At 46.9% G+C, this 25,893-nt stretch overlaps 1 protein-coding gene across 5 annotated transcripts in view; it reads left to right on the top strand.

The window, feature by feature from the left end:
* SLCO2B1 (solute carrier organic anion transporter family member 2B1) overlaps window positions 1-25,893 on the top strand; it is a 103,960-nt gene that overhangs the window by 52,786 nt on the left and 25,281 nt on the right. For 4 of the 5 annotated variants that reach the window (XM_044287035.1, XM_044287032.1, XM_044287034.1 and 1 more), the window contains exons 5-11: window positions 363-584; window positions 6,394-6,492; window positions 8,604-8,734; window positions 13,948-14,053; window positions 20,106-20,270; window positions 21,643-21,841; window positions 22,305-22,464. In XM_044287035.1, coding sequence (XP_044142970.1) covers window positions 363-584; window positions 6,394-6,492; window positions 8,604-8,734; window positions 13,948-14,053; window positions 20,106-20,270; window positions 21,643-21,841; window positions 22,305-22,464 — 1,082 coding nt within the window. The remainder of the gene's footprint in view (window positions 1-362; window positions 585-6,393; window positions 6,493-8,603; window positions 8,735-13,947; window positions 14,054-20,105; window positions 20,271-21,642; window positions 21,842-22,304; window positions 22,465-25,893) is intronic. The other variant, XM_044287037.1, reaches the window with a different exon arrangement.

Genomic DNA, 25,893 nt, shown 5'->3' with positions numbered 1-25,893 from the left:
AAGTTCAAGATTATGTCTGGTGGTATTATGTGGTCCCATCTACATTAGTGTCAGAACAGCAGCTGTCCAGTATTTATGTCTTCATCTGTAGATTGTTTTTGTTGGGTTTTCCCTTTATTTGTACCAGAGATCCAGGTCTAGAAGAAGATTTTGAAGTTAGTGGTCTTAGTTGACCAAGGGTAGACTGTCTTACCTTGTGTTCCCTGAAAGAACGCTACAATAATAATACAAGTCTCGTAGAGTAGCAGATGTGACCAGCCAACAAGGGGCTTTTGGTCTATAAATGGGCAGGTGGACATGGGCCTTAGTACAGATGTGTGGAGGGCAAGGCCGCTATATTCATCTTCCACCCTCTATTCCAGGCGTCTACAGTAACACAACGGATATTTGTCAGTCTGGACTATTAAGCCAAAGTCCCAGCAGTGATCAGTGTGTGGCAAACACTCAAACAGACAACAAGAATGTCTTGTCCATCCTGTTCATCGGTCAGATTCTCCTCGGGATCGGTGGTGTGCCCATTCAGCCTTTCGGAATTTCTTACATTGATGATTACGCCAGCAAAAGGAACTCGCCTCTTTACATAGGTGAGATGGGATGTAAATGGAAATAAAATGTGATAATTTAAGAGAGTGTTATCCTTGAGGTTTTCCTGGTTCTCGCCCTTTAAAGCTGCTACCTCTTGGAATAGTACCAGTATGGTTGGCTGCTGACCCACAGTGACCAGAGACACTGGTACGTAGTAGCATTGAGGGAACAAGGAAACTCATAACAGGATGAGAAAATTGTGCAAATCAGTGAAACAGTCCAAAGGTCAGAACAGGCAGCACAGTCAGTACTATTAACAGGTACAGTTCAGGTCAGGAGGCAGAGCATCAGGAAACAGGCAGAGGTCAGTATATAGGCAGAAAATGGATTAGAGCTCTAAACAGACTCTGGCAAGGTAGAGAGACCTGGGAAGATCTGTAGAGGTCAGCAGTACAGCTATATAGCAATTAACAATTAGAAACAGCCTCACAGCAGCTCACAGGGCAAGAGGAGGTTAACCCTTCCAGTACTGCAACAGTACAGGAAGTCAACCCCTATAAGCACAGGGCAGCGATGGCCATGAACTGCAATTGTAATGCCTAAAAATCAACTTCTTCTTCCCTATATTGTACCAATCCTTAGTTGAAGCCAGAATACTCCAGAGCTGCATTCACAATTCTGTAGGATGTTATTGGACATAGAAAACTTGAACACTGTTCATTTTCATAATGTCCAGTGACTGTAAAGTGCAGCATCTGGTATAAGGTGGACATTTCACAAAATCTATGAGAGGAGGCTCTGTTTAGGTGTTGAACAAGTAGGGAATGCTGCAAAATGTCAGCTCTGCAGCCTACCAAAAAAACTCAAAACAAAATCTGGGCACCTCAAAAGAATTTAAAGTGTTTGCCTTCTCTACAGACAGTGGAGGGGGTGGAGGACCACACGAATGCAGGATCAGACTACACAGGATTGTTTGTAGTCTGTAACCATGGTAACATAGATCTTCACAGAAGCTGTAGAAACTAAACACAAAGAGATCCTGTGGATTGAAGACCTGCTCTGCCACCAGGGTTGGGTTGGCCCCAGGTGTCTGTATGTGGGTCCTTGGGTGACAGTCGCAGTGAAGTGTAGAGCATTATAACCCAGCATGAACTTCGCTAGCACTTTTTACAGGAGCTCCCGGGCCCCGATACAAAAATCTGTAACCAGAGATGTAAAGCGCCTTCAGACACCTGTGCCCTCCTGCTTAATGTGTACATGCCCTTACGTGTGGGTGCTGCAGGGTGTTTCCTTGTGACCCGTCCGCTCAGCCGTAGCCCGTCTGTTCCGGAGATGAGCAGCGTGCAGCCAGATTCCTCACATCTTCGCCAAACTAGATTCTCCTAATTTGGGATGTCATCCAGTCACACAAACACGAAACACTGTGCATCTGATGGCCGTGACTCAACGTTTCCTGAGGAAAAAGCCGCTGCGAGATTTTTCCTGAATTCTGCTAATTTCTGCTTCAAAGGAAATACAAAAACATCCATTAGTAATAATAAAACACGAGAGGGGGTGAAAACAAGGCGAGAAGACCACCCAAATCCAACAACAATCTCCCCAAAACTATCTATCTCCTATCTATCTATCTCTATCTTACCTGGAGTTCCTCCTAATATATTCTAATGATAAGATAATAGATTCTGCTCCGGGTCGATGTTCATTGTAATGAATTCCGCCTCTGGGATGAGCGCTCTCTGCTCCGCAGGATCCTGCGTTTATCATTTGCAGGATCAAATATTTGTCCCTAAATTACATTTTGCAGAGTGACTTTTATGATTCTGGTAATCCCCAGATAACACGACGCCTCATACATAATGTACGTGATGCTGCATTGCCTTCATGTTTTCTAAGGATACGAGACGCCGCAGTGAAGTGTTTCTTATCTGGGACATTGCTGAATGATTTTTATGTTTGTCTAGTTTTTTCCTTGTGGATTTGTTGGATAATTCCACTAGAAACCGTGACATGAATGGTGGGCAGAATATCTTTCCTGCATTCGAGTAAGGCCTCATGCACACGACCGTGGTGTGTTTTGCGGTCCGCAAAACACGGATGGCATCTGTGCGCGTTCCGCAATTTGCGGAACGGCACGGACAGCTATAACTGCAAAGCGCGGACAAGAATAGGACATGTTATATTTTTTTAGCGGGGCCATGGAACGGAGCAACGGACGCGGACAGCACACGGAGTGCTGTTCGCATCTTTTGTTGCCCCTATTGAAGTGATGCGGACCAAAACAACGGCCGCGTGCATGAGGCCTAATAGTAATGACTTCACCATCCTATGAATGTGAGCAGTTGCTCCGCTGTATCCACGCGCTCTGTGGGCTCCATGTTCTGATTTGGTCCCTTCCTGCTTCTTTCCACTTTTATTCCTGTCAACCTGTTCCGTGTTTCCTTCATCCCCTGCCTCATTCATTTCTGTTCTCACTGCTTCATCCATGTCCTCATGACCTTCAGTTTCTCCATCACTTCTCTAATTTATCCATGTCCTGCTTCTACTCCCTTCACCTTGTTCTTGTTCTAAGGCTCTTTCACACTTGCGTTGTCCGGATCCGTCGTGTACTCCATTTGCCGGAATTACACGCCGGATCCGGAAAAACGCAAGTGAACTGAAAGCATGCTTTCAGTGTTACTATGGCAGCCAGGACGCTATTAAAGTCCTGGTTGCCATAGCAGTAGTGGGGAGCGGGGGAGCAGTATACTTACCGTCCGTGCGGCTCCCGGGGCGCTCCAGAATGACGTCAGAGCGCCCCATGCGCATGGATGACGTGCCATGCGATCACGTCATCCATGCGCTTGGGGCGCCCTGACGTCACTCTGGAGCGCCCCGAGAGCCGCACGGATGGTAAGTATGCTGCTCCCCGCTCCCCACTACACTTTACCATGGCTGCCAGGACTTTAGCGTCCCGGCAGCCATGGTAACCATTCAGAAAAAGCTAAACGTTGGATCCGGCAATGCGCCAAAACGACGTTTAGCTTAAGGCCGGATCCGGATCAATGCCTTTCAAAGGGCATTAATTCCGGATCCGGCCTTGCGACAAGTGTTCCGGATTTTTGGCTGGAGCATAAAGCGCAGCATGCTGCAGTATTTTCTCCGGCTAAAAAACGTTCCGGTCCGGAACTGAAGACATCCTGATGCATCCTGAACGGATTTCTCTCCATTCAGAATGCATTAGGATAAAACTGATCAGGATTCTTCCGGCATAGAGCCCCGACGACGGAACTGTATGCCGGAAGACAAGAACGCAGGTGTGAAAGAGCCCTAACACTGTCTACTCAGCCCCAGCCATGTTCTGCCTTGGTTCTTTGATTTCTTCTGTTCTGTTTCCTGCCTCAGTTCCATCCATGAACATTTTTAATTTATCAGAATTCTATCTCCAATCTTCTGTTCCATCCTTGTCCTGCCTGGATTCCATTATCATCCTGCCCTGATTCCATTCCTGTCCTGCCTTGATTCCATTTCCCCCTGTCTTGCCTTGCATCCACCCCCCTGTCTTGCCTTGCATCCACCCCCCTGTCCTGCCTTGCATCCACCCCCTGTCCTGCCTTGCATCCACCCCCCTGTCCTGCCTTGCATCCACCCCCCTGTCCTGCCTTGCATCCACCCCCCTGTCCTGCCTTGCATCCACCCCCCTGTCCTGCCTTGCATCCACCCCCCTGTCCTGCCTTGCATCCACCCCCCTGTCCTGCCTTGCATCCACCCCCGTCTTGCCTTGCATCCACTCCCCTGTCTTGCCTTGCATCCACTCCCCTGTCTTGCCTTGCATCCACCCCCCCCTGTCTTGCCTTGCATCCACCCCCCCTGTCTTGCCTTGCATCCACCCCCCTGTCTTGCCTTGCATCCACCCCCGTCTTGCCTTGCATCCACTCCCCTGTCTTGCCTTGCATCCACCCCTCTGTCTTGCCTTGCATCCACCCCCGTCTTGCCTTGCATCCACCCCCCTGTCTTGCCTTGCATCCACCCCCGTCTTGCCTTGCATCCACTCCCCTGTCCTGCCTTGCATCCACCCCCCTGTCTTGCCTTGCATCCACCCCCCGTCTTGCCTTGCATCCACCCCCCTGTCTTGCCTTGCATCCATTCCCCCGTCTTGCCTTGCATCCACCCCCCGTCTTGCCTTGCATCCACCCCCGTCTTGCCTTGCATCCATTCCCCCATCTTGCCTTGCATCCACCCCCCTGTCTTGCCTTGCATCCACCCCCCGTCTTGCCTTGCATCCACCCCCCTGTCTTGCCTTGCATCCACCCCCCGTCTTGCCTTGCATCCACCCCCCGTCTTGCCTTGCATCCACCCCCGTCTTGCCTTGCATCCATTCCCCCATCTTGCCTTGCATCCACCCCCCTGTCTTGCCTTGCATCCACCCCCCTGTCCTGCCTTGCATCCACCCCCCTGTCCTGCCTTGCATCCACCCCCCTGTCTTGCCTTGCATCCACCCCCCCTGTCTTGCCTTGCATCCACCCCCCTGTCTTACCTTGCATCCACCCCCCTGTCCTGCCTTGCATCCACCCCCCTGTCCTGCCTTGCATCCACCCCCCTGTCTTGCCTTGCATCCACCCCCTGTCCTGCCTTGCATCCACCCCCTGTCTTGCCTTGCATCCACCCCCCTGTCTTGCCTTGCATCCACCCCCCTGTCTTGCCTTGCATCCACCCCCCTGTCTTGCCTTGCATCCACCCCCCTGTCTTGCCTTGCATCCATCCCCGTCTTGCCTTGCATCCACCCCCTGTCCTGCCTTGCATCCACCCCCCTGTCCTGCCTTGCATCCACCCCCTGTCTTGCCTTGCATCCACCCCCCTGTCCTGCCTTGCATCCACCCCCCTGTCCTGCCTTGCATCCACCCCCCTGTCTTGCCTTGCATCCACCCCCCTGTCTTGCCTTGCATCCACCCCCCTGTCTTGCCTTGCATCCACCCCCCTGTCTTGCCTTGCATCCACCCCCCTGTCTTGCCTTGCATCCATCCCCCGTCTTGCCTTGCATCCATCCCCGGCCTTGCATCCACCCCTGTCCTGCCTTGCATCCACCCCCCTGTCCTGCCTTGCTTCCACCCCCCTGTCCTGCCTTGCATCCACCCCCCTGTCCTTCCTTGCATCCACCCCCCTGTCCTGCCTTGGTTCCATCCTTTTCCTGGTTTGATTCCAACCTTGCCCTGCCTTGTCTTCATCCCTATGCTGCCTTGGTTTCACCTTGTGCCCTGCCTTCCTTCTATTCCTGTCCTGCTTTCCTTCTATTCCTGTCCTGCTTGCTTCCATCTTGGTCCTACCTTGATTCTACCTTTATCTTGCCTATGTTCCAATTCTGACCTTTTTTTCCATCCATGTCCTTTAATTCTTACCATGTCCTATACAGGTTCTTTCATGCTTTATCCCTGTCCTGCCTTCCCTCCACCCATGTCCTGCTTTCATTCCATCTGTGTCCCCCTCTCCTTGCCCCCTGCCATCTTACCTTGGTTCAATCCATGTCCTCCTACCCCTTTCCATCTGTGTCCTGCTCCATTCCATGTGTGCCCCCTTATGTTCCTTCTGTTTTCTGCCACTGGAGCCTCATTCACCTGCCTCTATGTAACTCAAGTAAATGAGACTAAGCTGCAGTACTGCACATGACCCATGGCCAGGTGTGGCGCTGTTTCTGGAAGAAATCAGCCATGTTTTCATAATCCTGGACAAACCCTTCTTTCAGGACTTCAATCTGTTATGACCAAGTTGTGTAATTCCAGTCATTCTTATCGAATCCATTAACATAAGGACATCTCCGATCATTTACAATCATATTAGAACTATTCAGGGTAAAAAGTGTTCCTCTAAATCCTCCCTATCTTTCATCTTCTCCAGGCATCCTCTTTGCTGTGACGGTGATGGGCCCCGGCGTCGCTTTCATCCTGGGATCGGCCATGTTACGCTACTATGTGGACATTGACAAGTTCCCAGCCAGTGAGTGTGAACGCAAGCATTAGGCTGAGATCCAAAGCTTCGAGGCGACTATGACAGCGAGCTGCCGATGGTCCAGAAATAAAGGCGACCTGACAGGTGCCGTGCTGCCGAGCGTTGCCGCCTTCTGCCGACTCATAGAATGTCTATTATTGGCCCAGCACGCTGTCTGCTGCAGCATCTGCTGCTATCTCAGCGAGCAAGACCTTTACTCTGCAACGTGTTCAGTAACACAACCTCAAAGTGCTGCTCCGAGAGTAGGACTGACGTATCTAAGTATCCGGACGTATCTAGGTCAGACGGATAGAGATTCATCATCTTGGAAACATCTATCTCCTCTCCTAGTAAACTAGCGTGTCCCTCAAAAATTTATACATGTTTGCAAAATAATAGCAATAACATTTAAAGGGCCGGAGAACTCTTTGTGCAAGTTTCCATGCCTGTAATCTACAGCCCGCAGCTCATTCATACAGGTCCTGGACCTTGTGGGACAGTGAAGCTTGCAATGTCATGGAGGCCACATACACAGTATAAACCAAGCCTGGATTGATACAATTGTGACCATATTACAAGATCAGGAGTTGTCACCTTGAGATTGCAGATCTCAGCCTGATTTCAAGGCTTTGGAAACCTCGGGGGCAATTCTTTTATGATTGTATTTTACTCACTATGGGCTAAAAATCTTTTTTTTCAATTGGCCTTTACTAAAAATGTTTAGCCGTTTTTGAGTTACAAGTGTTAAAATAATCAGTCTGTTTGCAGTGTATCACTTCTCAGTCCTGTCGGCTGACAGCTCATGCAAAGCCTTACTTCTGACCTCATAAACACACATTTAAGCCATATTCTCATCGGTTTAGCTATAATGAGAGTTTTTGAGGTTAGGAGATCAGAGATATGGCTTCACATGAGCTGATGGCACTGAGAAGTGATACACTGCAGACTGATTTTTTAACCCCTGTAATTAAAAAACGGCTGAACATTTTTAATAAAGACCGATAGAATTTTTTTAACCCAAAATAAGTAAAATGCAATAATAGAATAAAATTGCCTTGAAAGTGCCCATAGCCTTTAAATCATAACTTATATAATGTGCCGCCAATGCAGAACTGCCCCTGATCTGATAACTGTCAGCCAAAATGACTATTTCAGATGATTAGACGATTCAGAAATCATTTGTAAAGGCAGCTGCCAAAAATGTGCTCTAAAAACTGTGAATAGGTCGGGGTCTTTTGGTCATCATCAGATGAATGCCGCCGATCATTTATCTATTTTTTATTTATTTTTTAATAAAAAAATGTAAAAACCTCCCAGATCAGCGACCTCAATGCCAGAACAGTTTGTCAGAGTTTGCCGAATCCGGCATTGCCAGATACCACCATTCACCAGCAGACCCCATAGACTATAATGTGATCCAAAGGCAGCGGTACACCTAGACTTTCTGCTGCTGAGGCAAAAACTGAAACGGCACCCCCCCCCCCATGCCAATTTCTTAAACTAACCCCTTCCACCCCGCTCTTCTGCTAAATACATACTTGGAAAACATTACATAATACAGAGCTAGAAAACATACAGGGTAATACAGCGCCACATACTGTGCGTATTGTGCTTCCCAATACTATACTGCAGAAACAGATAATCCCCCTTCTGCTGCCTCCCCCCCCTTGTACCTACCTGGTGCTGCCTGAGGTGGTGCGCCTCATTGGTGGTGCGCCCCTGTCCAAGGGGATCCGGCTGCTTTCCGGCATGAGTGCTGAGCTTAACCCGGACAAAAAGTCGGATCATTTGTATAAATGATTCAATAAAAAAAAAAAAGAATCTAAATGAATTACATTTTTTTAATATATATATATATGAAAAATTATCAATAAAGCTATAAAATGCAACACAAATACAAAATATACTATAAAAAATAATACAAAAAACTTAACAAAAATGCGATAGTCTAATATCGTTGTAAGATGTGGAAATAAATGAAATAGAATAAAACAAATACAATAATTAATTATAAATCCAAAAATTTAATAAATCAAAATAAATTATAATAATATAATATAAATAAAGACGGTTTCTGAAGGCACGGATACAATGACCTTATCGCTCAAATCTCTTCGCAGGTGAAATCGTCCTCACCCCCAGTGACCCGCGCTGGATCGGAGCCTGGTGGCTGGGCTTCATCGTGGCGGCCAGCGTTGTGGCCCTGGCCTCCATTCCCTACTTCTTCTTCCCCAAAGAAATGACGAAACAGGTAACTACCATCCGATAACAGGACTCGGCTTATACCTGCGTTTTTGTAAGGAAGGGGCAGGAAGTATTTAAAGGGACCAATCACCGATAACTAATTAAAGGGGTTGTCCAGAATTATAAAATAAAAGAACATGGTGGCCTTCTTCCAGAAACAGTGTCACATCTCTCCGAGTGTCGTATGTATAATTAAAGCTCAGTCCCACTCATTTTTATGGAACTGAGATGCAATACCACATACAACCTGTGGACAAATGTGGCGCTGTTTCTGGAAGAAAGCAGCCATGTTTTTCCTAATGCTCTTAGGCCATGAACAGCTTCCAGATCGCTGGATCGCTGGTGTACATGCTGGACCGCCGGGAACTCGAGAACCCCCCATTCTTCTGAGCACTGGGAACCCCCCTATAAGATACGTATCCCTTTAAATGTTTATAGGGGATAGGTTTATCTCTTGAGACGACCCCTAGGAGCCCCTTTGAAGAGTTGCTTGGTGGCCCGTTCAGCACCATTAATTAAAATGAAGACAAGACCAACCTACCATGGGCCCCTTTCTCTCCAGGGGCCCCTTAGTAGCCACAAGGGCTGCCCCCAAAGTTATGCACAGCCTTGCCAACCTGTCAGGACAGGACTGGGCAGTAGGACCTCAGAGCAGAGCCGTCAGTCACACCCGCACTGGATTACAGAGGGGTTATACCTTATACAGATTCCTGGGGAAGGGGCGCTGGCGGCCATGCTGCCCTGTGGTCCCATCAGCTTAGAGTCAGGTGGAAGCAGCTGAAGCCTTGATATTTACTTCTGGCGTCTTGCATAATGTGGTTCCGTGATTGAGCCCTGGGCAGTGGACTTCCTGAAATCTTTCTGCAGAGTTAGGAGTCAGAAGAAATTGTGGTTTGTCTGTTTTGCTGAGTGCGACGCAAAGAAAGTCTCGCTGAGCCAAGCAGATATGGAGAAGAAAAGAACCCGCAGAGCTCTGCTACATCTGTATACTTTGACCTCTTTGGGCACATTGGATATGGTCATAGGTTGGGGTGGTGCCCCATTCTATGAATGCCCTCTTTTCCTCCTCCTATAGGGATACAGCACAAAATGATAGCGCCAAATGCTGAAGGAGGGCAGCGGCGCCCTGTGCAGCTGCTTCTCCGAAGCTTTGGGCACCAAGAGTGTGATTGTGGGTGCAAAGATCGAGGACATCGGGGGCCCCTTCTGTAAAGACAAGTGGTGTGCGCTGTGTGTGTATGCAGGCCTCACACCAATAAAACCACTGCCCCCTAGTGGTGACACTGTGTGCTGCATGCAGTTTACTGTCAGCAGAGACAGAGGTCCACTGATGGGACCCTTGGTGTGTGACCACTGGTGTGGATGAATCAGGGGGGTGTCCTTTGGTTGGATCTGTGGTCTTCACGTTGCAGAAGGGTGCCCGATAGGGATACAGTATGTGATCAGACATGATGTCACCGCGGACTGCAGCTTGTGCACCATGTAATGATGACAGATTCAGCTCTGCTACATCTGTAAATATAGGACGCACTTTCACAATCCCGTTTGGCAAATTTTGGGCTGCGGAGGATGTGGCACGGAGGACGCACTTCTAACTTCTGCATTTTAGTTTTGCTCGATGAGTCTAAATATAAAACTCTCCGGTAAACGAGCGCCCGCCAGGAAACGGCGTCTCACTTAAGATCGCAAAGTGATTAGGAAGTTAAAGCTGCAGGATGACGCACTGAGTTCTGCTCATGGCTGCTTCATGGATAGAATACCAGAACTACAGTAAAGACTGACAAGAGCAGTGTAGGGCAAACTAATGGCTGATCATCCAGAGCTTTCAGGTTCATGAATAAATAGAAAAGCTACAACAAGTGGACAGAGCAGTTGGAATGAGTCAGGGAGGATCGAAGATGGGCGACAACCTCTACTGTCGCTGCAGTGCTATAGACCTAAAGCTCTGGTCATGTTGAGCCCTATGGTTTATGAATATAATGTCGGTGCCAGTAAAGACTGACACTAACACAGGTAGGGCTCATAAATGCACTTTGTGATGACTGTAGACATAAAGCACTCATTATCTGAGATATTACATTACATTGTGAAACCTATACCGCCAGCGTGCTGCCGTGTCGGGATCTGGATGCATTGGATTCAGTGATCGGGTTGTCAGGTGTCAGATTTCTGCTACTCTCAGAAGCCCATTAGATTATACTGTACATTCATGTTACCTTCTGCCATATACACTCATTGACCAAAAACACACCGCCCCCCCAGATAGAAATGTCAGATTGCTGCCGTTATGTCTCAGGCAGATGTGTAAATGGTTATAGGTGTGGTCTGATTACATACTGGGTCTTGCCACAAGAGGGCGTAAAAGTGATTCCCCTTCTAACCCTATAAAAATACTCACAGAGGCTACTTTAGGGTAGTGTACCTCTTGGTAAGAGAATGTTGACTGCTAGACATTCCTCTACGATGCAACCAAAGACATTTTGCGAAGTTGACCGACTTTCAGAGGGGGCCCATCATTGGGCTGAGAGAAGCCAGATGAATTACTCAACCATTCTGACCACGGTGTTAGAAAGTGGGGGGAGTAGTGATTATGTGAGGGCACACACGGTGAACTGGCTCCAGCCGGCCCAGACAGACACCAGTAGAGAGGATCTTTTTGCTCCCCCGTCAAACACGAGGAGCTCACACAGTCTTGTTGTCCACCATCCAGACACAGGTGGCCCCTTCATTACTACCCCCTTGTCTCTGCCCGGACCATTTCCAGGCACTTAACAGATGGTGTTATGTTGCCCATTACATGTCCTGCCATTGACAGTCAGGCATCTTCACCTTCATTTGCAGTGGTGTCATGAACGAGAATTCTAGACTGCTCTGGGCTGGAATCGGATCATCTTTAGAGATCATTCCAGGTTCTGTTTGGGATCCAGCGATGGTCAGGTTGGAGTATGAAGTCCTGGTGGTCAGCACTTCAATCTTGCCTTTGTTGTGGAGCGAGTCACTGCCCGCACTACTGGTGTGATGATCTGAGGGTCACAGTCGGTCATCCCTAGTATTGATACGAGGGAATCTAGCGGTACACCACATGTATCTGCTCATGGCAGGGCTATCTCGTCTTGTATCCAGGCTAGAGGCCGTATCTCATCTTGTATCCAGGCTAGAGGCTGTATCTAATCTTGTATCCAGGCTAGAGACCGTATCTCATCTTGTATCCAGGCTAGAGGCCACATCCCATCTTATATCCAGGCTAGATGCCATATCTCATCTTGTATCCAGGCTAGAGGCTGTATCTCATCTTGTATCCAGACTAGAAGCCGTATCTCCTCTTGTCTACAGGCTAGAGGCTGTATCTCATCTTGTCTCCAGACTAGAGGCCGTATCTCATCTTGTATCCAGGCTAGAGACTGTATCTCATCTTGTATCCGGGCTAGAGGCCGTATATCCTCTTGTATCCAGACTAGAGGCCGTATCTCCTCTTGTATCCAGGCTAGAGGCCGTATCTCATCTTGTATCCAGGCTAGAGGCCGTATCTCCTCTTGTATCCAGGCTAGAGGCCGTATCTCCTCTTGTATCCAGGCTAGAGGCCGTATCTCATCTTGTATCCAGGCTAGAGACCGTATCTCATCTTGTATCCAGGCTAGAGGCCGCATCCCATCTTATATCCAGGCTAGAGGCCGTATCTCATCTTGTATCCAGGCTAGATGCCGTATCTCATCTTGTATCCAGGCTAGAGGCTGTATCTCATCTTGTATCCAGCCTAATGGGCGCATCTCATCTTGTATCCAGGCTAGAGGCTGTATCTCATCTTGTATCCAGACTAGAAGCCGTATCTCCTCTTGTATCCAGGCTAGAGGCCGTATCTCATGTAGTATCCAGGCTAGAGGCTGTATCTCATCTTGTATCCAGACTAGAAGCCGTATCTCATCTTGTATCCAGGCTAGAGACTGTATCTCATCTTGTATCCAGGCTAGAGGCCGTATCTCCTCTTGTATCCATACTAGAGGCCGTATCTCCTCTTGTCTCCAGGCTAGAGGCTGTATCTCATCTTGTCTCCAGACTAGAGGCCGTATCTCATCTTGTATCCAGGCTAGAGACTGTATCTCATCTTGTATCCGGGCTAGAGGCCGTATCTCCTCTTGTATCCAGACTAGAGGCCGTATCTCCTCTTGTATCCAGGCTAGAGGCCGTATCTCATCTTGTATCCAGGCTAGAGGCCGTATCTCCTCTTGTATCCAGGCTAGAGGCCGTATCTCCTCTTGTATCCAGGCTAGAGGCCGTATCTCATCTTGTATCCAGGCTAGAGACCGTATCTCATCTTGTATCCAGGCTAGAGGCCGCATCCCATCTTATATCCAGGCTAGAGGCCGTATCTCATCTTGTATCCAGGCTAGATGCCGTATCTCATCTTGTATCCAGGCTAGAGGCTGTATCTCATCTTGTATCCAGCCTAATGGTCGCATCTCATCTTGTATCCAGGCTAGAGGCTGTATCTCATCTTGTATCCAGACTAGAAGCCGTATCTCCTCTTGTATCCAGGCTAGAGGCCGTATCTCATGTAGTATCCAGGCTAGAGGCTGTATCTCATCTTGTATCCAGACTAGAAGCCGTATCTCATCTTGTATCCAGGCTAGAGACCGTATCTCAACTTGTATCCAGGTTAGAGACCGTATCTCAACTTGTATCCAGGCTAGAGGCTGTATCTCATCTTGTATCCGGGCTAGAGGCCGTATCTCCTCTTGTATCCGGGCTAGAGGCCGTATCTCATGTTGTATCCAGGCTAGAGGCCGTATCACATCTTGTATCCAGGCTAGAGACCGTATCTCAACTTGTATCCAGGCTAGAGGCCGTATCTCATCTTGTATCCAGGCTAGAGGCCGTATCTCATCTTGTATCCAGGCTAGAGGCCATATCTCATCTTGTATCCAGGCTAGAGGCCGTATCTCATCTTGTATCCAGGCTAGATGCTGTATCTCCTCTTGTATCCAGGCTAGAGGCCGTATCTCATTTTGTATCCAGGCTAGAGGCCGTATCTCCTCTTGTATCGGGTATTAGGATATATAGAGTTAATGCCATTGCTTCTTCCTGCAGTGGACCGTGGTGATGCATAGCTGTGACCTGCAGAACGCCGGCTCCTATTAGCTCCGCTCTGCGTTGCAGCCGACACTACACCTTTTCCTCGCTCTCGGGAGATTCTGTAGCTGATATTTTCTCTCTATTTCCCAGCAGGTCAAGCATGAGAGCGCAGATGAGAGCAAACCCGGCCTGATGGATGCCTTCAAGAATAATCCTGACAGAAGTGAACCCCTGTCCTTGGCACAGTTCATCAGAGGTACTCCACTCATTATACACTCTAACCCGCCATCTTACGCCCGGGGGACGCTCTTAACTCCCGGAAGGCTGAATTCATTCACATGATATAATGGTCATTAAGAGAAACTGAATGTGGTAACAGTACAGCTCAAGGTTACTGTAAGAAAAAGGGGAAATGTCGCCCAAGGGACCTACAGGAACCTCAAAATGTTCTCTTTGAAATGTCATTTTCTCTTCCTTGTCCTGTATTTGTCCTTTCCCTTTCTTCCTACACTCACAGCTTCCCAACACTTTCCTTTTTGCAGTGTCTTCCAATTTTTTTTAATCTTCTGCTTTCTTGTGCTTTTTTCTTTCATAGAAAGATATAAGATTAATGGAGAAAAAGACAACATGGTCAATCTTGCCTTTCCTGTTCTTCCTTCCTTTACTTATGTTTCCTTTCCACTAGTCCTTTTCATTTCTCCATACCTTTAAATTTACTTCCTCTCTTGTTTCCTCTGCTGTTTCCTGTTTCCTTTCTACTTGCCCTTCCTCTTCACTTTCCACGCCCCTTCGCTCCTTTTTATCTTTTATTTTTCACATTCCATTTCCTTATTGTTTTCTTTCCCCTTCTCTTTTTCTTTCAATTTCCTCAACTCCTTTCAGTTCCTTTCTTCTTCTTTACCTCTACCCTTTACACTGCCACTTCACTTTCTATTAAATTTTTCCATTTCCCTTCCATTACATTCCATTGCCTTTCCTCTACCCTCATCCTCTTTACTTTTCCATCCTCTTCTATTTACCCTTCTCTTTCCACTTGTCCTTCATTTTTCCTTCCTCTCTCCTTCCCATTTCCCTTACTCCTTCAAATTCCATTGTCTTTCCTATTCTCTTCCCTTTCTACCTTTTCTGCAACAGTTTGAATTTACTTCCTCTTCTGTTTTCCCTTCCCTTTCCACTCCACTTCACTTTCCATTTAGTTTCCCTTTTCTCCCTCACATTCCCTTTCCTTACCTCTTCCCTTCCATTTCTTTTTCTACATACCTTTAAAAATGCCTTCCTGTTGCCTCTTCCTTTTCCCTTCCTCCTTCAAGCTACCTTCCTCCATCCTTTCCTTGTGCTCTCCATTTATACTTTATATTCCATTGTCCTTCCCATTCCCCTTTTCCCTCCCTTTCCTTATCCTTTTTCCTGTCACTTATAATTTCCCTTCTGTTTCCTGTTCTCTTTTACTTCCCTTCACTTCCCGGTGCTAGTCTCTTTCTCTAGAACATTCCTACTTCTATCACTTCCTTTTCTGCTTCCATCCTCTCTACTCTTCCTACTTCATACCCCTTCTCCTGCTTCTGGTAAGGCAGCTCTATAGGGTCTGAGGATGGACTCCATAGACCAGTAAATAAAATGTAGGAACAGAACAGAGGACACAGGAAAAGAGCTGGAAACTTGGGCGACAACCAAAATGGACATATTAGTTTTTGGGGACAATATGCCTCCCCCTCCCCCCATGGTATGAATCAACAGGTTAATATGAATATTAGAGCATCTGTTACACATCAAACCTTCTTCCACTGCCTATTTCCTCCATGATGAAGTCCTATGAGGTTCCATCTGGGAGGTCAGATCTTCCCCCCAGGTCACAGTGTCACTTGGTTGCTTCCTCCTTTCTGATAGATATCAGTGATACATTTCATTTATTTGTATCAATATTCGCAGATTGCTTCATTCCATGAGTAATAATCCAACTGCAGGACCTCCTGCCGCTGCTGTATAGAAGAGGTCACCCCCACCAAGGTCATTGCATTAACTATCTCTCTGCCGGATCAGGAGGAGATATGAACTCCATTAGATAATAAATAATATTAATAAATATTTCCTCCACAGCCGGTCACCTACAGCTTCGTCCAGTGCCACATGACGCCAGCTGTCCATTCATTGTCTGAAGTGGTGGCGCCATAGTTATGAATTGCAACTTATTTTAAGGGCTGTTAACCCTTTTTAACTTGTTATGATTTGCAGACAGAAGTTTTTTTGTTTTTTTTTTTATCTAGGTGAACCCCTTTAACAGCCTCACTATTTCTTTATTTCGTCTATCGATTTAAAAGTATTTATTCATTTGTAGCCATTTTATATTGACTTTATATTTATTTTGTAAGTTTATTTTACGTTGCAGGTTTTTATATGCATTTATTTTGTCTTTAATTTGTTATTTTGCTGCTATATATGCTCATTAAGGGTGTCTTTATAAATTTTATTTTTTTATTGTGCATTTATTTAATTGAATATTTTGTAGTTCTTTACATTATGCAGTACTAATTTTAATGCATATATTTTACATCCATTTTCATTATTCATGTAATTAGTAATGCAATTATTTTGTTTTTATTTAGTACATTTTTAGTTTTTATTTTCTTGTTATATTTATTATTTTACATTCATTTATTTATTAATGTATTTATTTTGTAGTTATTTTATTTATTTTAGAGATTTTCTTATTCATTTATTCTCGATATAGTTTATTTATTTTCCAGTTATTTTATTTATTTTCCAGTTATTTCATTTACTTGGTAGTTTTTTTATTATGTAATTTTTTTAATTAATTAATTGTATATTTACTATTTGTAGTTTCTTTGTTATTCATTTAAACATTTTGCCATAAATGTTTGCATCTTTCATATTTTTTATTAATTTATTTTTTTATTTTGTTTACTTAATTTTTTTACTATTTTGTATTTATCTGTTAATGTGTTTCGTTCTTAGTTTTCATTTTGTCTTTGATTCTTGCGCTCGGTTTTTATCATTTCTGGCCCACCGGGGAGGCGGGGGATTCCTCGGGGGGCCCCCAGTCTCCTGCACCCAGAGATAAGACAGAGGAGTAATTATTTCTCTTGTTTCTCAGGAGAGATTATTATTGTAGCCACTAGGTGGCAGTATCGCACAGTGATGCAGCCTCCTACTGGTGTAAATTGTACAGGAGGCCCCGCAGTATCTTCTAAGCTTCCCGGGCTGCTGGCAGTGAAGGAGGAGAGAACATGCTGCTCTCTGCAGAGTTCTGAGTAGCATTGGGGGGACTCTGGGGGGGACCTAGGGCAAAGCCTCTGCTTTAGGTGCAGCCCCATTAGTGCCAAAGCTCCAGATGCCCCCCAATGCACCCCTAATATTGCCTTTTCTCCAGTTGCCCCTCTAATACCTCTGCTCCAGGATCCCCACTATTACCCTGCCTCAGGTGACCCTGATGCCTCTGCTTCAGTTATGACCCTCCGTTTGAGCCCTTTGCTCACGTTGCTCCTCTAGCGCCTTTGCTTGAGCTTTGTTAAAGGTTGTGACTGCAAAGGGGGTTGGACTTATGCCCGAAAAATTCTGCCCAGTGCGTCACATTCTCTAGTAGTGACACGTATGATTTACATGACGGCAGTGATGCCGTAATTACAGGCATCACTGCTGCCATGTAAAGAGATACTGGTGGTGGAGGATTTAAAGGGGTTGTCCAGGTTTTCAAGTTATCCTCTCCACACCATAGGGCATAACTATATGATTAGTGGGGTCCGATACTGCGACCCCCACTGATCCCAAGAACGGGTCTGGTTCCCCCTTTTTGATGGTGTGACCGGCCACACATACGCCCTGCTGCTCCATTCATTCTCTTTGGGACCACTGGAAATAGCCAGCGCTGTACTCCGCCATCTCCGGCGACCCCATAGAGAACGGATGGAGAGGCTGGGCATGTGCTCCACCTGTCACTCAATCAAGAAGGGGGATCAGTGGGGGCTCCCGCGTTTAGCCCCCCACGATCACTTAGTTATCCCCGATCCTGTAGATAGAGGATAACTAACAAAGTGGACACCGGCCCTTTAACAGGCGAGCATTTCTATTTTAGTTTGACATATATTTTGGGCCAGATTTTTTTATTTTAATTTTATTATTTAATTTTACACCCAAAGAAAACCTTTAAGGATAGGGAATGTGAAAGGGTCCAACAGCTATGACACGACAGGTGATCGGTGTCTGACTGGTGGGGGTCCGACTGCTGGGGCCCCCATGATGAAGGGAACGTGGTCTTAAGACCCTTGTGTACATAGATTGGTGGTAATGGAATGGAATGTCTCAGGACCCCTTTCTCCATGACCAGTGGGTGTTCCAGCAGTCAGACCCCAGCAATCTGATATTTATCACCGATCCTGTAGATAGGCAATAGGTCATTATGGTCGGACAACCCTATTATTATACTGTAGATTATCTACAATCTGAGGAGGGTAAGATTTGGTAATTATCATGCCAGACATTTATGCTTAAAGGGGTTGTCTCACTTCAGTAAATGGCATTCATCATGCAGTTAATACCAGGCACTTACTAATGTATTGTGATTGTCCATATTGCCTCCTTTCCATCACATTATACACCGGGGAGGCGGGGGATATATATAGTGTTCAAGCACGGCCACCGCTGCTGGATTACACGGTGGTAATAACCGCGGATACGCGCTGTGTATAATGTGATGGGAAGGAGGCAATATGGACAATCACAACACATTAGTAAGTGCCTTGTATTAACTTTCTCTACATGATAAATGCCACTTACTGAAGGGAGAGGACCCCTTTAGGTGCGCTACACTTAGGCATACATTTCTTGGTGTGTGCATTGCGTGTTTCCTATGTGTGATTGGTGTGTGCTATTTATGTTCTATGTGCAGCATGTGACATATGCATCAGCGGCATGTGAGCCACGTATAAGTGTCTTGTGTGCCACGTGTGTCCAAATTGCGGATCCGCTAAACATGGATACCGGGTGTGTGCATTCCACATTACGCGGACCAGAACGGCTGGCCCCTAATAGAACCGTCCTATCCGTGTCTGTAATGCCGACAATAATATCATTTTGCAGAACGGACATGCGGACATACAGACACGGAATGCACACGGAGTCTTTTTATTTTTTGCGGCCCCGTTAAAGTGAAGGGAACGGTACGGACATGGGGAAAAAAAACGAAGTTAGTGTGCAGGAGCCCTAAGGTGGGCCCCCAGAATCAGTTACACTGGTGGGCCCCAAGTGCCCCAGCCCGACACGGTTTCTAGTCAGCAGTGACGTTTTAGTCTGGAGAGTGGAATCCTTCAGTAGAGATTGTTGGCGTCCTTGTCGTTTTTTACTCTTTCATTTCGCATGTGAAGGTTTTGTTTTTTTTATCTCGACACTTCACACGTGGCTGGTGTGAGTCCTGGAGGAAGCGGCACACTTTTCAAGGGTCATCCTTCTAAAGGTACAGAAAATGCCATCTTCCATCTGAATCCTCCTGAGACTGAGGTGTGAAGGACTCCACTGTGTAGACCTGGGAAGCATCACACATTTCCAGGATCAGTCTCTGGGCGACATACGGCTTATGCCAAAAAAATGCTGAAAGTAGAAAGTGGAAAACGATTGACTATGCATTTGTCCTGAGCGGCGTATAAATCTGAATTCTTATGTAAAACGACACAACTTCATTTCTACTGTCAGTATGCACTGCATTCCTTGCATTCTATTGATGGGCTATAAATGCTTGTGACTGGTCTACTCTGTGATGTCATCTTAGGATAATTCGGTGCATTTCATCCTCAAACAGCGACACTCCTGTCTATGGGCCGCGTTCGGTACTGCAGCACAGCTTCATTTAAGTGAACGGGACTGAACTGCAATACCAGACACAACCTGTGGACAGAGGTGGCGCTGATTCTGGAAGAGAGTAGCCATGTTTTTCAAATCTTGCTCAATTCCTTTTACAGTATATTAAATCTAGATGCTTGAGTCGATCTCCTAAGGGTTCTGGAGGTTCCAGGTACGGACATCTCTGTAGCCCCTATCGTGGGAATCAGTGATGGTCTGGATTCATAGACATCATCAACAAGTCACTATGACATGAAGTTACATAGCGCCCCTAGTGGGGGGATTTAGTAGTGCAGCAAGCAATATTCTTCACGGAGACAATACGGAACCAGTGTCCGGTGACTGACGGTTCTCTGCGTTTACGGGGAGAGCAGTATAAGTTAGCACCTTGCACCCTGCAGAATCTGCCATATTTCATTGATGTCATTAATACGTTTTTTTTACCTTTTTTTTTGTAGTTTTTCCAAAAGTTTTACTCAGGACGTTGAAAAATCCAATCTACATCTTGGTGGTTTTGGCTCAAGCCAATCTGTCGGCCATGATATGCGGGCTGGCGACCTTCATGGCCAAATTTCTGGAGAGGCAGTTCTCGGTCACGGCGTCCTTGGCTAATCTGTTGATCGGTAGGTGACCCCATTGTTTGCTTCCAAATGTAAAGCGGTGACCAAGGTCATGTGACGCTTCAATCCGCCATTGCCATTGAGCTCTGTCGGAATGGGACCTAAGAAAGGAATGTCACGTGACCTCACTTGCACACAAAAATTGCGTTAGGTGCAAGTTTGGGTCCCCCAGAGATGAGGAGACTCTAATTGATGAGCGCCGCCTGGAGCGTGGGACTCCCCTTGAATAGTTCAGAATAAACTATCTGAAAATGGGTGCCAACTACTCATTAAACAATGGAGGACTCTGACCGCAAGAGCTTACAATCCCCAGCTGGCACAAGAGATATAAAGAGTTAACTTGGACCCAAAAAATTAAGGAAGCAACAATCCTCCACCTAGAAAGTGCAGCCTATACATCTATGGGAGCTGTACAAATCTGTACTCAATGATTGCCCCCTAGTGGTGGCTCCAGACTGCCTTAACATTGTCATTTAACTCTACAGCTGCCTACTCCTCAAAATGTGCCCTGTCCGATCTACCCAGTAAACATCCTGTTTTTTGGACATATTTACATAAGCTGCGCCCTCTGGAGTCCACACAGTGTTACAGTCCTCCAAAAAGTGGGACAGTTGGGCAATATGTGGTCGGGGAAGTGGAGCAAGGCCTGTGACCGATCTACACAACCAAAAAAATAATTAAATATTATTCCTGTAAACATTTTTCGTCTGGGTGGCCATTGGATGATGCAGCCATGTACATGACATTACTGTTGGTGCATCATCACTGAGAACTAGTCAACCTTAGGATAGGCCATCAATGTTTGATTGGAGGGCCCAGACATCAGGAACCTCCTGACGATCAGCTTCCCTAGTGGTTACACCTGGTACCACAGTTTGTCCTCTAAGGATAGGGTATCAATATGAAAACTATAAAAAAAGACCATCATAATACAAACCATGTGTAACTCTCTGAAGGTACAGGTTCTCCTCGAGGAGACCACCAGATGCTCATACCTACAGAATGCTTCCTTTTATGCAAAATAGCTCTCCTCCATAGGGAACACAAACTGTCTGGTGTCACCTGTTGGAAGTAGCAACCCTGTGAGTCAATATCCAGAGCCCTTCAACATTACTAATTGGAAAGTCCTAACCAAACATGAGACATCCAGTTTTGGGGTTCTTGCCCCTCTAAAAAGGAACATTTTTGATGTCTCCTTTGTTGCCAATCCTATCATTAGCTTCTTTTGATGATTACTTTTGTTTGTTTGATTTTTCAACCTGAAGTTTGGAGTGAGGGTGGAGAAGACACTGAGATAGGTGTCCTGCAGGTACTAGATATTGGTTCCTCCAAGAGTAAAGGTTTTAAAATTGAGTCACAATCTCTTTGGTCTCAGGATCCGTGAACATCCCGGGAGCAATGGCCGGCATTGTTTTAGGTGGAATTATCATGAAGAGGTTCCAGTTATCCTCTCGGCAGTGCGGAGCCATGTGTGTCATTGGATTGTTCTGCTGCATCCTGATTGCTCTTCCGCTGCTCTTCTTGGGATGCTCGACACAACAGTTTGCAAGTCCCCATGTTGACCAAGGTTTAAGGTAAGGAAAAGTCTTCTACGGAAGTGAGCTTCTCCAGACGACTGGCTGGTCACTGAAGCATAAGATCATACATGGTCCTAGAACTAGAGCTGCTGCTATAAGGAGGTCCTAACGAGGAGGTCCTAATGAGTTATTGAGCTTACGTCTGCTGACTGAATGAGGGATGCAGTTTTACTTAGTTTAGGTTCATGTTTTCAATGCTCCAGTCACATCCAAAGCTGCAATAAGGATTCTGCCCGCTTCTGCTTAACTTCCTCTCACTGCTACAGTGTGCAGATGTGATTGTCCACCCAGGGCAGAGTGATTATAAGCCACAACTGTGAATGCAGCTCTGGGTGTGACTAGAGTACAAGACAGTCCAGTGTGAGTATTGATATGTAGATTATAAAGCTTTACTTTCTTCTCAGTGTCAGTTTACACTGCCCCTGATTCCTCAGGTTATGCCGTGTCTCTTGTTTTTCAGTGTTGGACTTTGGCACAATGTGACCGAGTGCAGCAGCGAATGTGGCTGCTCCGAATCCGCTTTCAACCCAATCTGCGGTGCAGACGGCATTGAGTACATCTCTCCGTGCTACGCCGGGTGTGAAGGCATCAACTTTGATTACAAGGAAAATAAAGTGCTGGTAAGTGCTGGAGTTAGTGGGAGCTGTCTCCTGTCAATCCTCTCCAGAGTCAGGTGTCGGGGTCAGGGTCAGGGCTTGGGTCAGGTGTAACATTCTGATACTTGACAATATCTGACCATGTCCTAAAATGAACACTGTACAACTGAGGATATGGGATCTTCCTGGTTTGACATCAGAACTATGATGTGTTCTCTGGGGCAGATGTCTCCTCTTCTTCTAACCGTCCCTTGAGAAAAAATGAGGGAGAAATAATGTAGCTGCATCTCCCTCCTCCTCCTCATAGCATGCAGACTATATATCCAAAGAAAGAAAGATCCAGCAGCTGCATCTCCCTCCTCCCCCCATAGCACACAATCTATACACCTGAAGAGATTCAGCAGCTGCATCTCCCTCCTCCCCCCATAGCACATAATCTATACACCTGAAGAGATTCAGCAGCTGCATCTCCCTCCTCCCCCCATAGCACATAATCTATACACCTGAAGAGATCCAGCAGCTGCATCTCCCTCCTCCCCCTATAGCATACAATCTATACACCTGAAGAGATCCAGCAGCTGCATCTCCCTCCTCCCCCCATAGCACATAATCTATACACCTGAAGAGATTCAGCAGCTGCATCTCCCTCCTCCCATAGCACATAATCTATACACCTGAAGAGATCCAGCAGCTGCATCTCCCTCCTCCCCCTATAGCATACAATCTATACACCTGAAGAGATCCAGCAGCTGCATCTCCCTCCTCCCCCCATAGCACATAATCTATACACCTGAAGAGATCCAGCAGCTGCATCTCCCTCCTCCCCTCCCATAGCACATAATCTATACACCTGAAGAGATTCAGCAGCTGCATCTCCCTCCTCCCCCCATAGCACATAATCTATACACCTGAAGAAATCCAGCAGCTGCATCTCCCTCCTCCCATAGCACATAATCTATACACCTGAAGAGATCCAGCAGCTGCATCTCCCTCCTCCCCCATAGCACACAATCTATACACCTGAAGAGATCCAGCAGCTGCATCTCCCTCCTCCCCCCATAGCACACAATCTATACACCTGAAGAGATCCAGCAGCTGCATCTCCCTCCTCCCCCATAGCACATAATCTATACACCTGAAGAGATCCAGCAGCTGCATCTCCCTCCCCCCATAGCATACAATCTATACACCTGAAGAGATTCAGCAGCTGCATCTCCCTCCTCCCCCCATAGCACATAATCTATACACCTGAAGAGATCCAGCAGCTGCATCTCCCTCCTCCCCCCATAGCACATAATCTATACACCTGAAGAGATCCAGCAGCTGCATCTCCCTCCTCCCCCCATAGCATACAATCTATACACCTGAAGAGATCCAGCAGCTGCATCTCCCTCCTCCCCTATAGCACATAATCTATACACCTGAAGAGATCCAGCAGCTGCATCTCCCTCCTCCCCTATAGCATACAATCTATACACCTGAAGAGATCCAGCAGCTGCATCTCCCTCCTCCCCCCATAGCATACAATCTATACACCTGAAGAGATCCAGCAGCTGCATCTCCCTCCTCCCATAGCATACAATCTATACACCTGAAGAGATCCAGCAGCTGCATCTCCCTCCTCCCCCCATAGCACATAATCTATACACCTGAAGAGATTCAGCAGCTGCATCTCCCTCCTCCCCATAGCATGCAGACTATATACCTAATGAAGGAAAGATCCAGCAGCTGCATCTCCCTCCTCCCCCCATAGCATACAATCTATACACCTGAAGAGATCCAGCAGCTGCATCTCCCTCCTCCCCCCATAGCACATAATCTATACACCTGAAGAGATTCAGCAGCTGCATCTCCCTCCTCCCCATAGCATGCAGACTATATACCTAATGAAGGAAAGATCCAGCAGCTGCATCTCCCTCCTCCCCCCATAGCATACAATCTATACACCTGAAGAGATCCAGCAGCTGCATCTCCCTCCTCCCCCCATAGCATACAATCTATACACCTGAAGAGATTCAGCAGCTGCATCTCCCTCCTCCCCCTATAGCACATAATCTATACACCTGAAGAGATTCAGCAGCTGCATCTCCCTCCTCCCCCCATAGCACATAATCTATACACCTGAAGAGATCCAGCAGCTGCATCTCCCTCCTCCCCCCATAGCACATAATCTATACACCTGAAGAGATCGAGCAGCTGCATCTCCCTCCTCCCCCATAGCATACAATCTATACACCTGAAGAGATCCAGCAGCTGCATCTCCCTCCTCCCCCCATAGCACATAATCTATACACCTGAAGAGATCCAGCAGCTGCATCTCCCTCCTCCCCCCATAGCACATAATCTATACACCTGAAGAGATCGAGCAGCTGCATCTCCCTCCTCCCCCATAGCATACAATCTATACACCTGAAGAGATCCAGCAGCTGCATCACCCTCCCCCCCCCATAGCACATAATCTATACACCTGAAGAGATCCAGCAGCTGCATCTCCCTCCTCCCCCCATAGCATACAATCTATACACCTGAAGAGATCCAGCAGCTGCATCTCCCTCCTCCCCTATAGCACATAATCTATACACCTGAAGAGATCCAGCAGCTGCATCTCCCTCCTCCCCCCATAGCATACAATCTATACACCTGAAGAGATCCAGCAGCTGCATCTCCCTCCTCCCCCTATAGCATACAATCTATACACCTGAAGAGATCCAGCAGCTGCATCTCCCTCCTCCCATAGCATACAATCTATACACCTGAAGAGATCCAGCAGCTGCATCTCCCTCCTCCCCCCATAGCACATAATCTATACACCTGAAGAGATTCAGCAGCTGCATCTCCCTCCTCCCCATAGCATGCAGACTATATACCTAATGAAGGAAAGATCCAGCAGCTGCATCTCCCTCTTCCCCCCATAGCATACAATCTATACACCTGAAGAGATCCAGCAGCTGCATCTCCCTCCTCCCCCCATAGCATACAATCTATACACCTGAAGAGATTCAGCAGCTGCATCTCCCTCCTCCCCATAGCATGCAGACTATATACCTAATGAAGGAAAGATCCAGCAGCTGCATCTCCCTCCCCCCCCCCATAGCATACAATCTATACACCTGAAGAGATCCAGCAGCTGCATCTCCCTCCTCCCCCCATAGCATACAATCTATACACCTGAAGAGATTCAGCAGCTGCATCTCCCTCCTCCCCCTATAGCACATAATCTATACACCTGAAGAGATTCAGCAGCTGCATCTCCCTCCTCCCCCCATAGCACATAATCTATACACCTGAAGAGATCCAGCAGCTGCATCTCCCTCCTCCCCCCATAGCACATAATCTATACACCTGAAGAGATCCAGCAGCTGCATCTCCCTCCTCCCCCATAGCATACAATCTATACACCTGAAGAGATCCAGCAGCTGCATCTCCCTCCTCCCCCCATAGCACATAATCTAT

Source organism: Bufo gargarizans, chromosome 3 (assembly GCF_014858855.1).
Source record: "Bufo gargarizans isolate SCDJY-AF-19 chromosome 3, ASM1485885v1, whole genome shotgun sequence".
Lineage (NCBI taxonomy): Eukaryota > Metazoa > Chordata > Amphibia > Anura > Bufonidae > Bufo > Bufo gargarizans.
The sequence above is the reverse complement of the archived record's forward strand: the minus strand, read 5'-3'. Positions and strand labels throughout refer to the sequence as shown.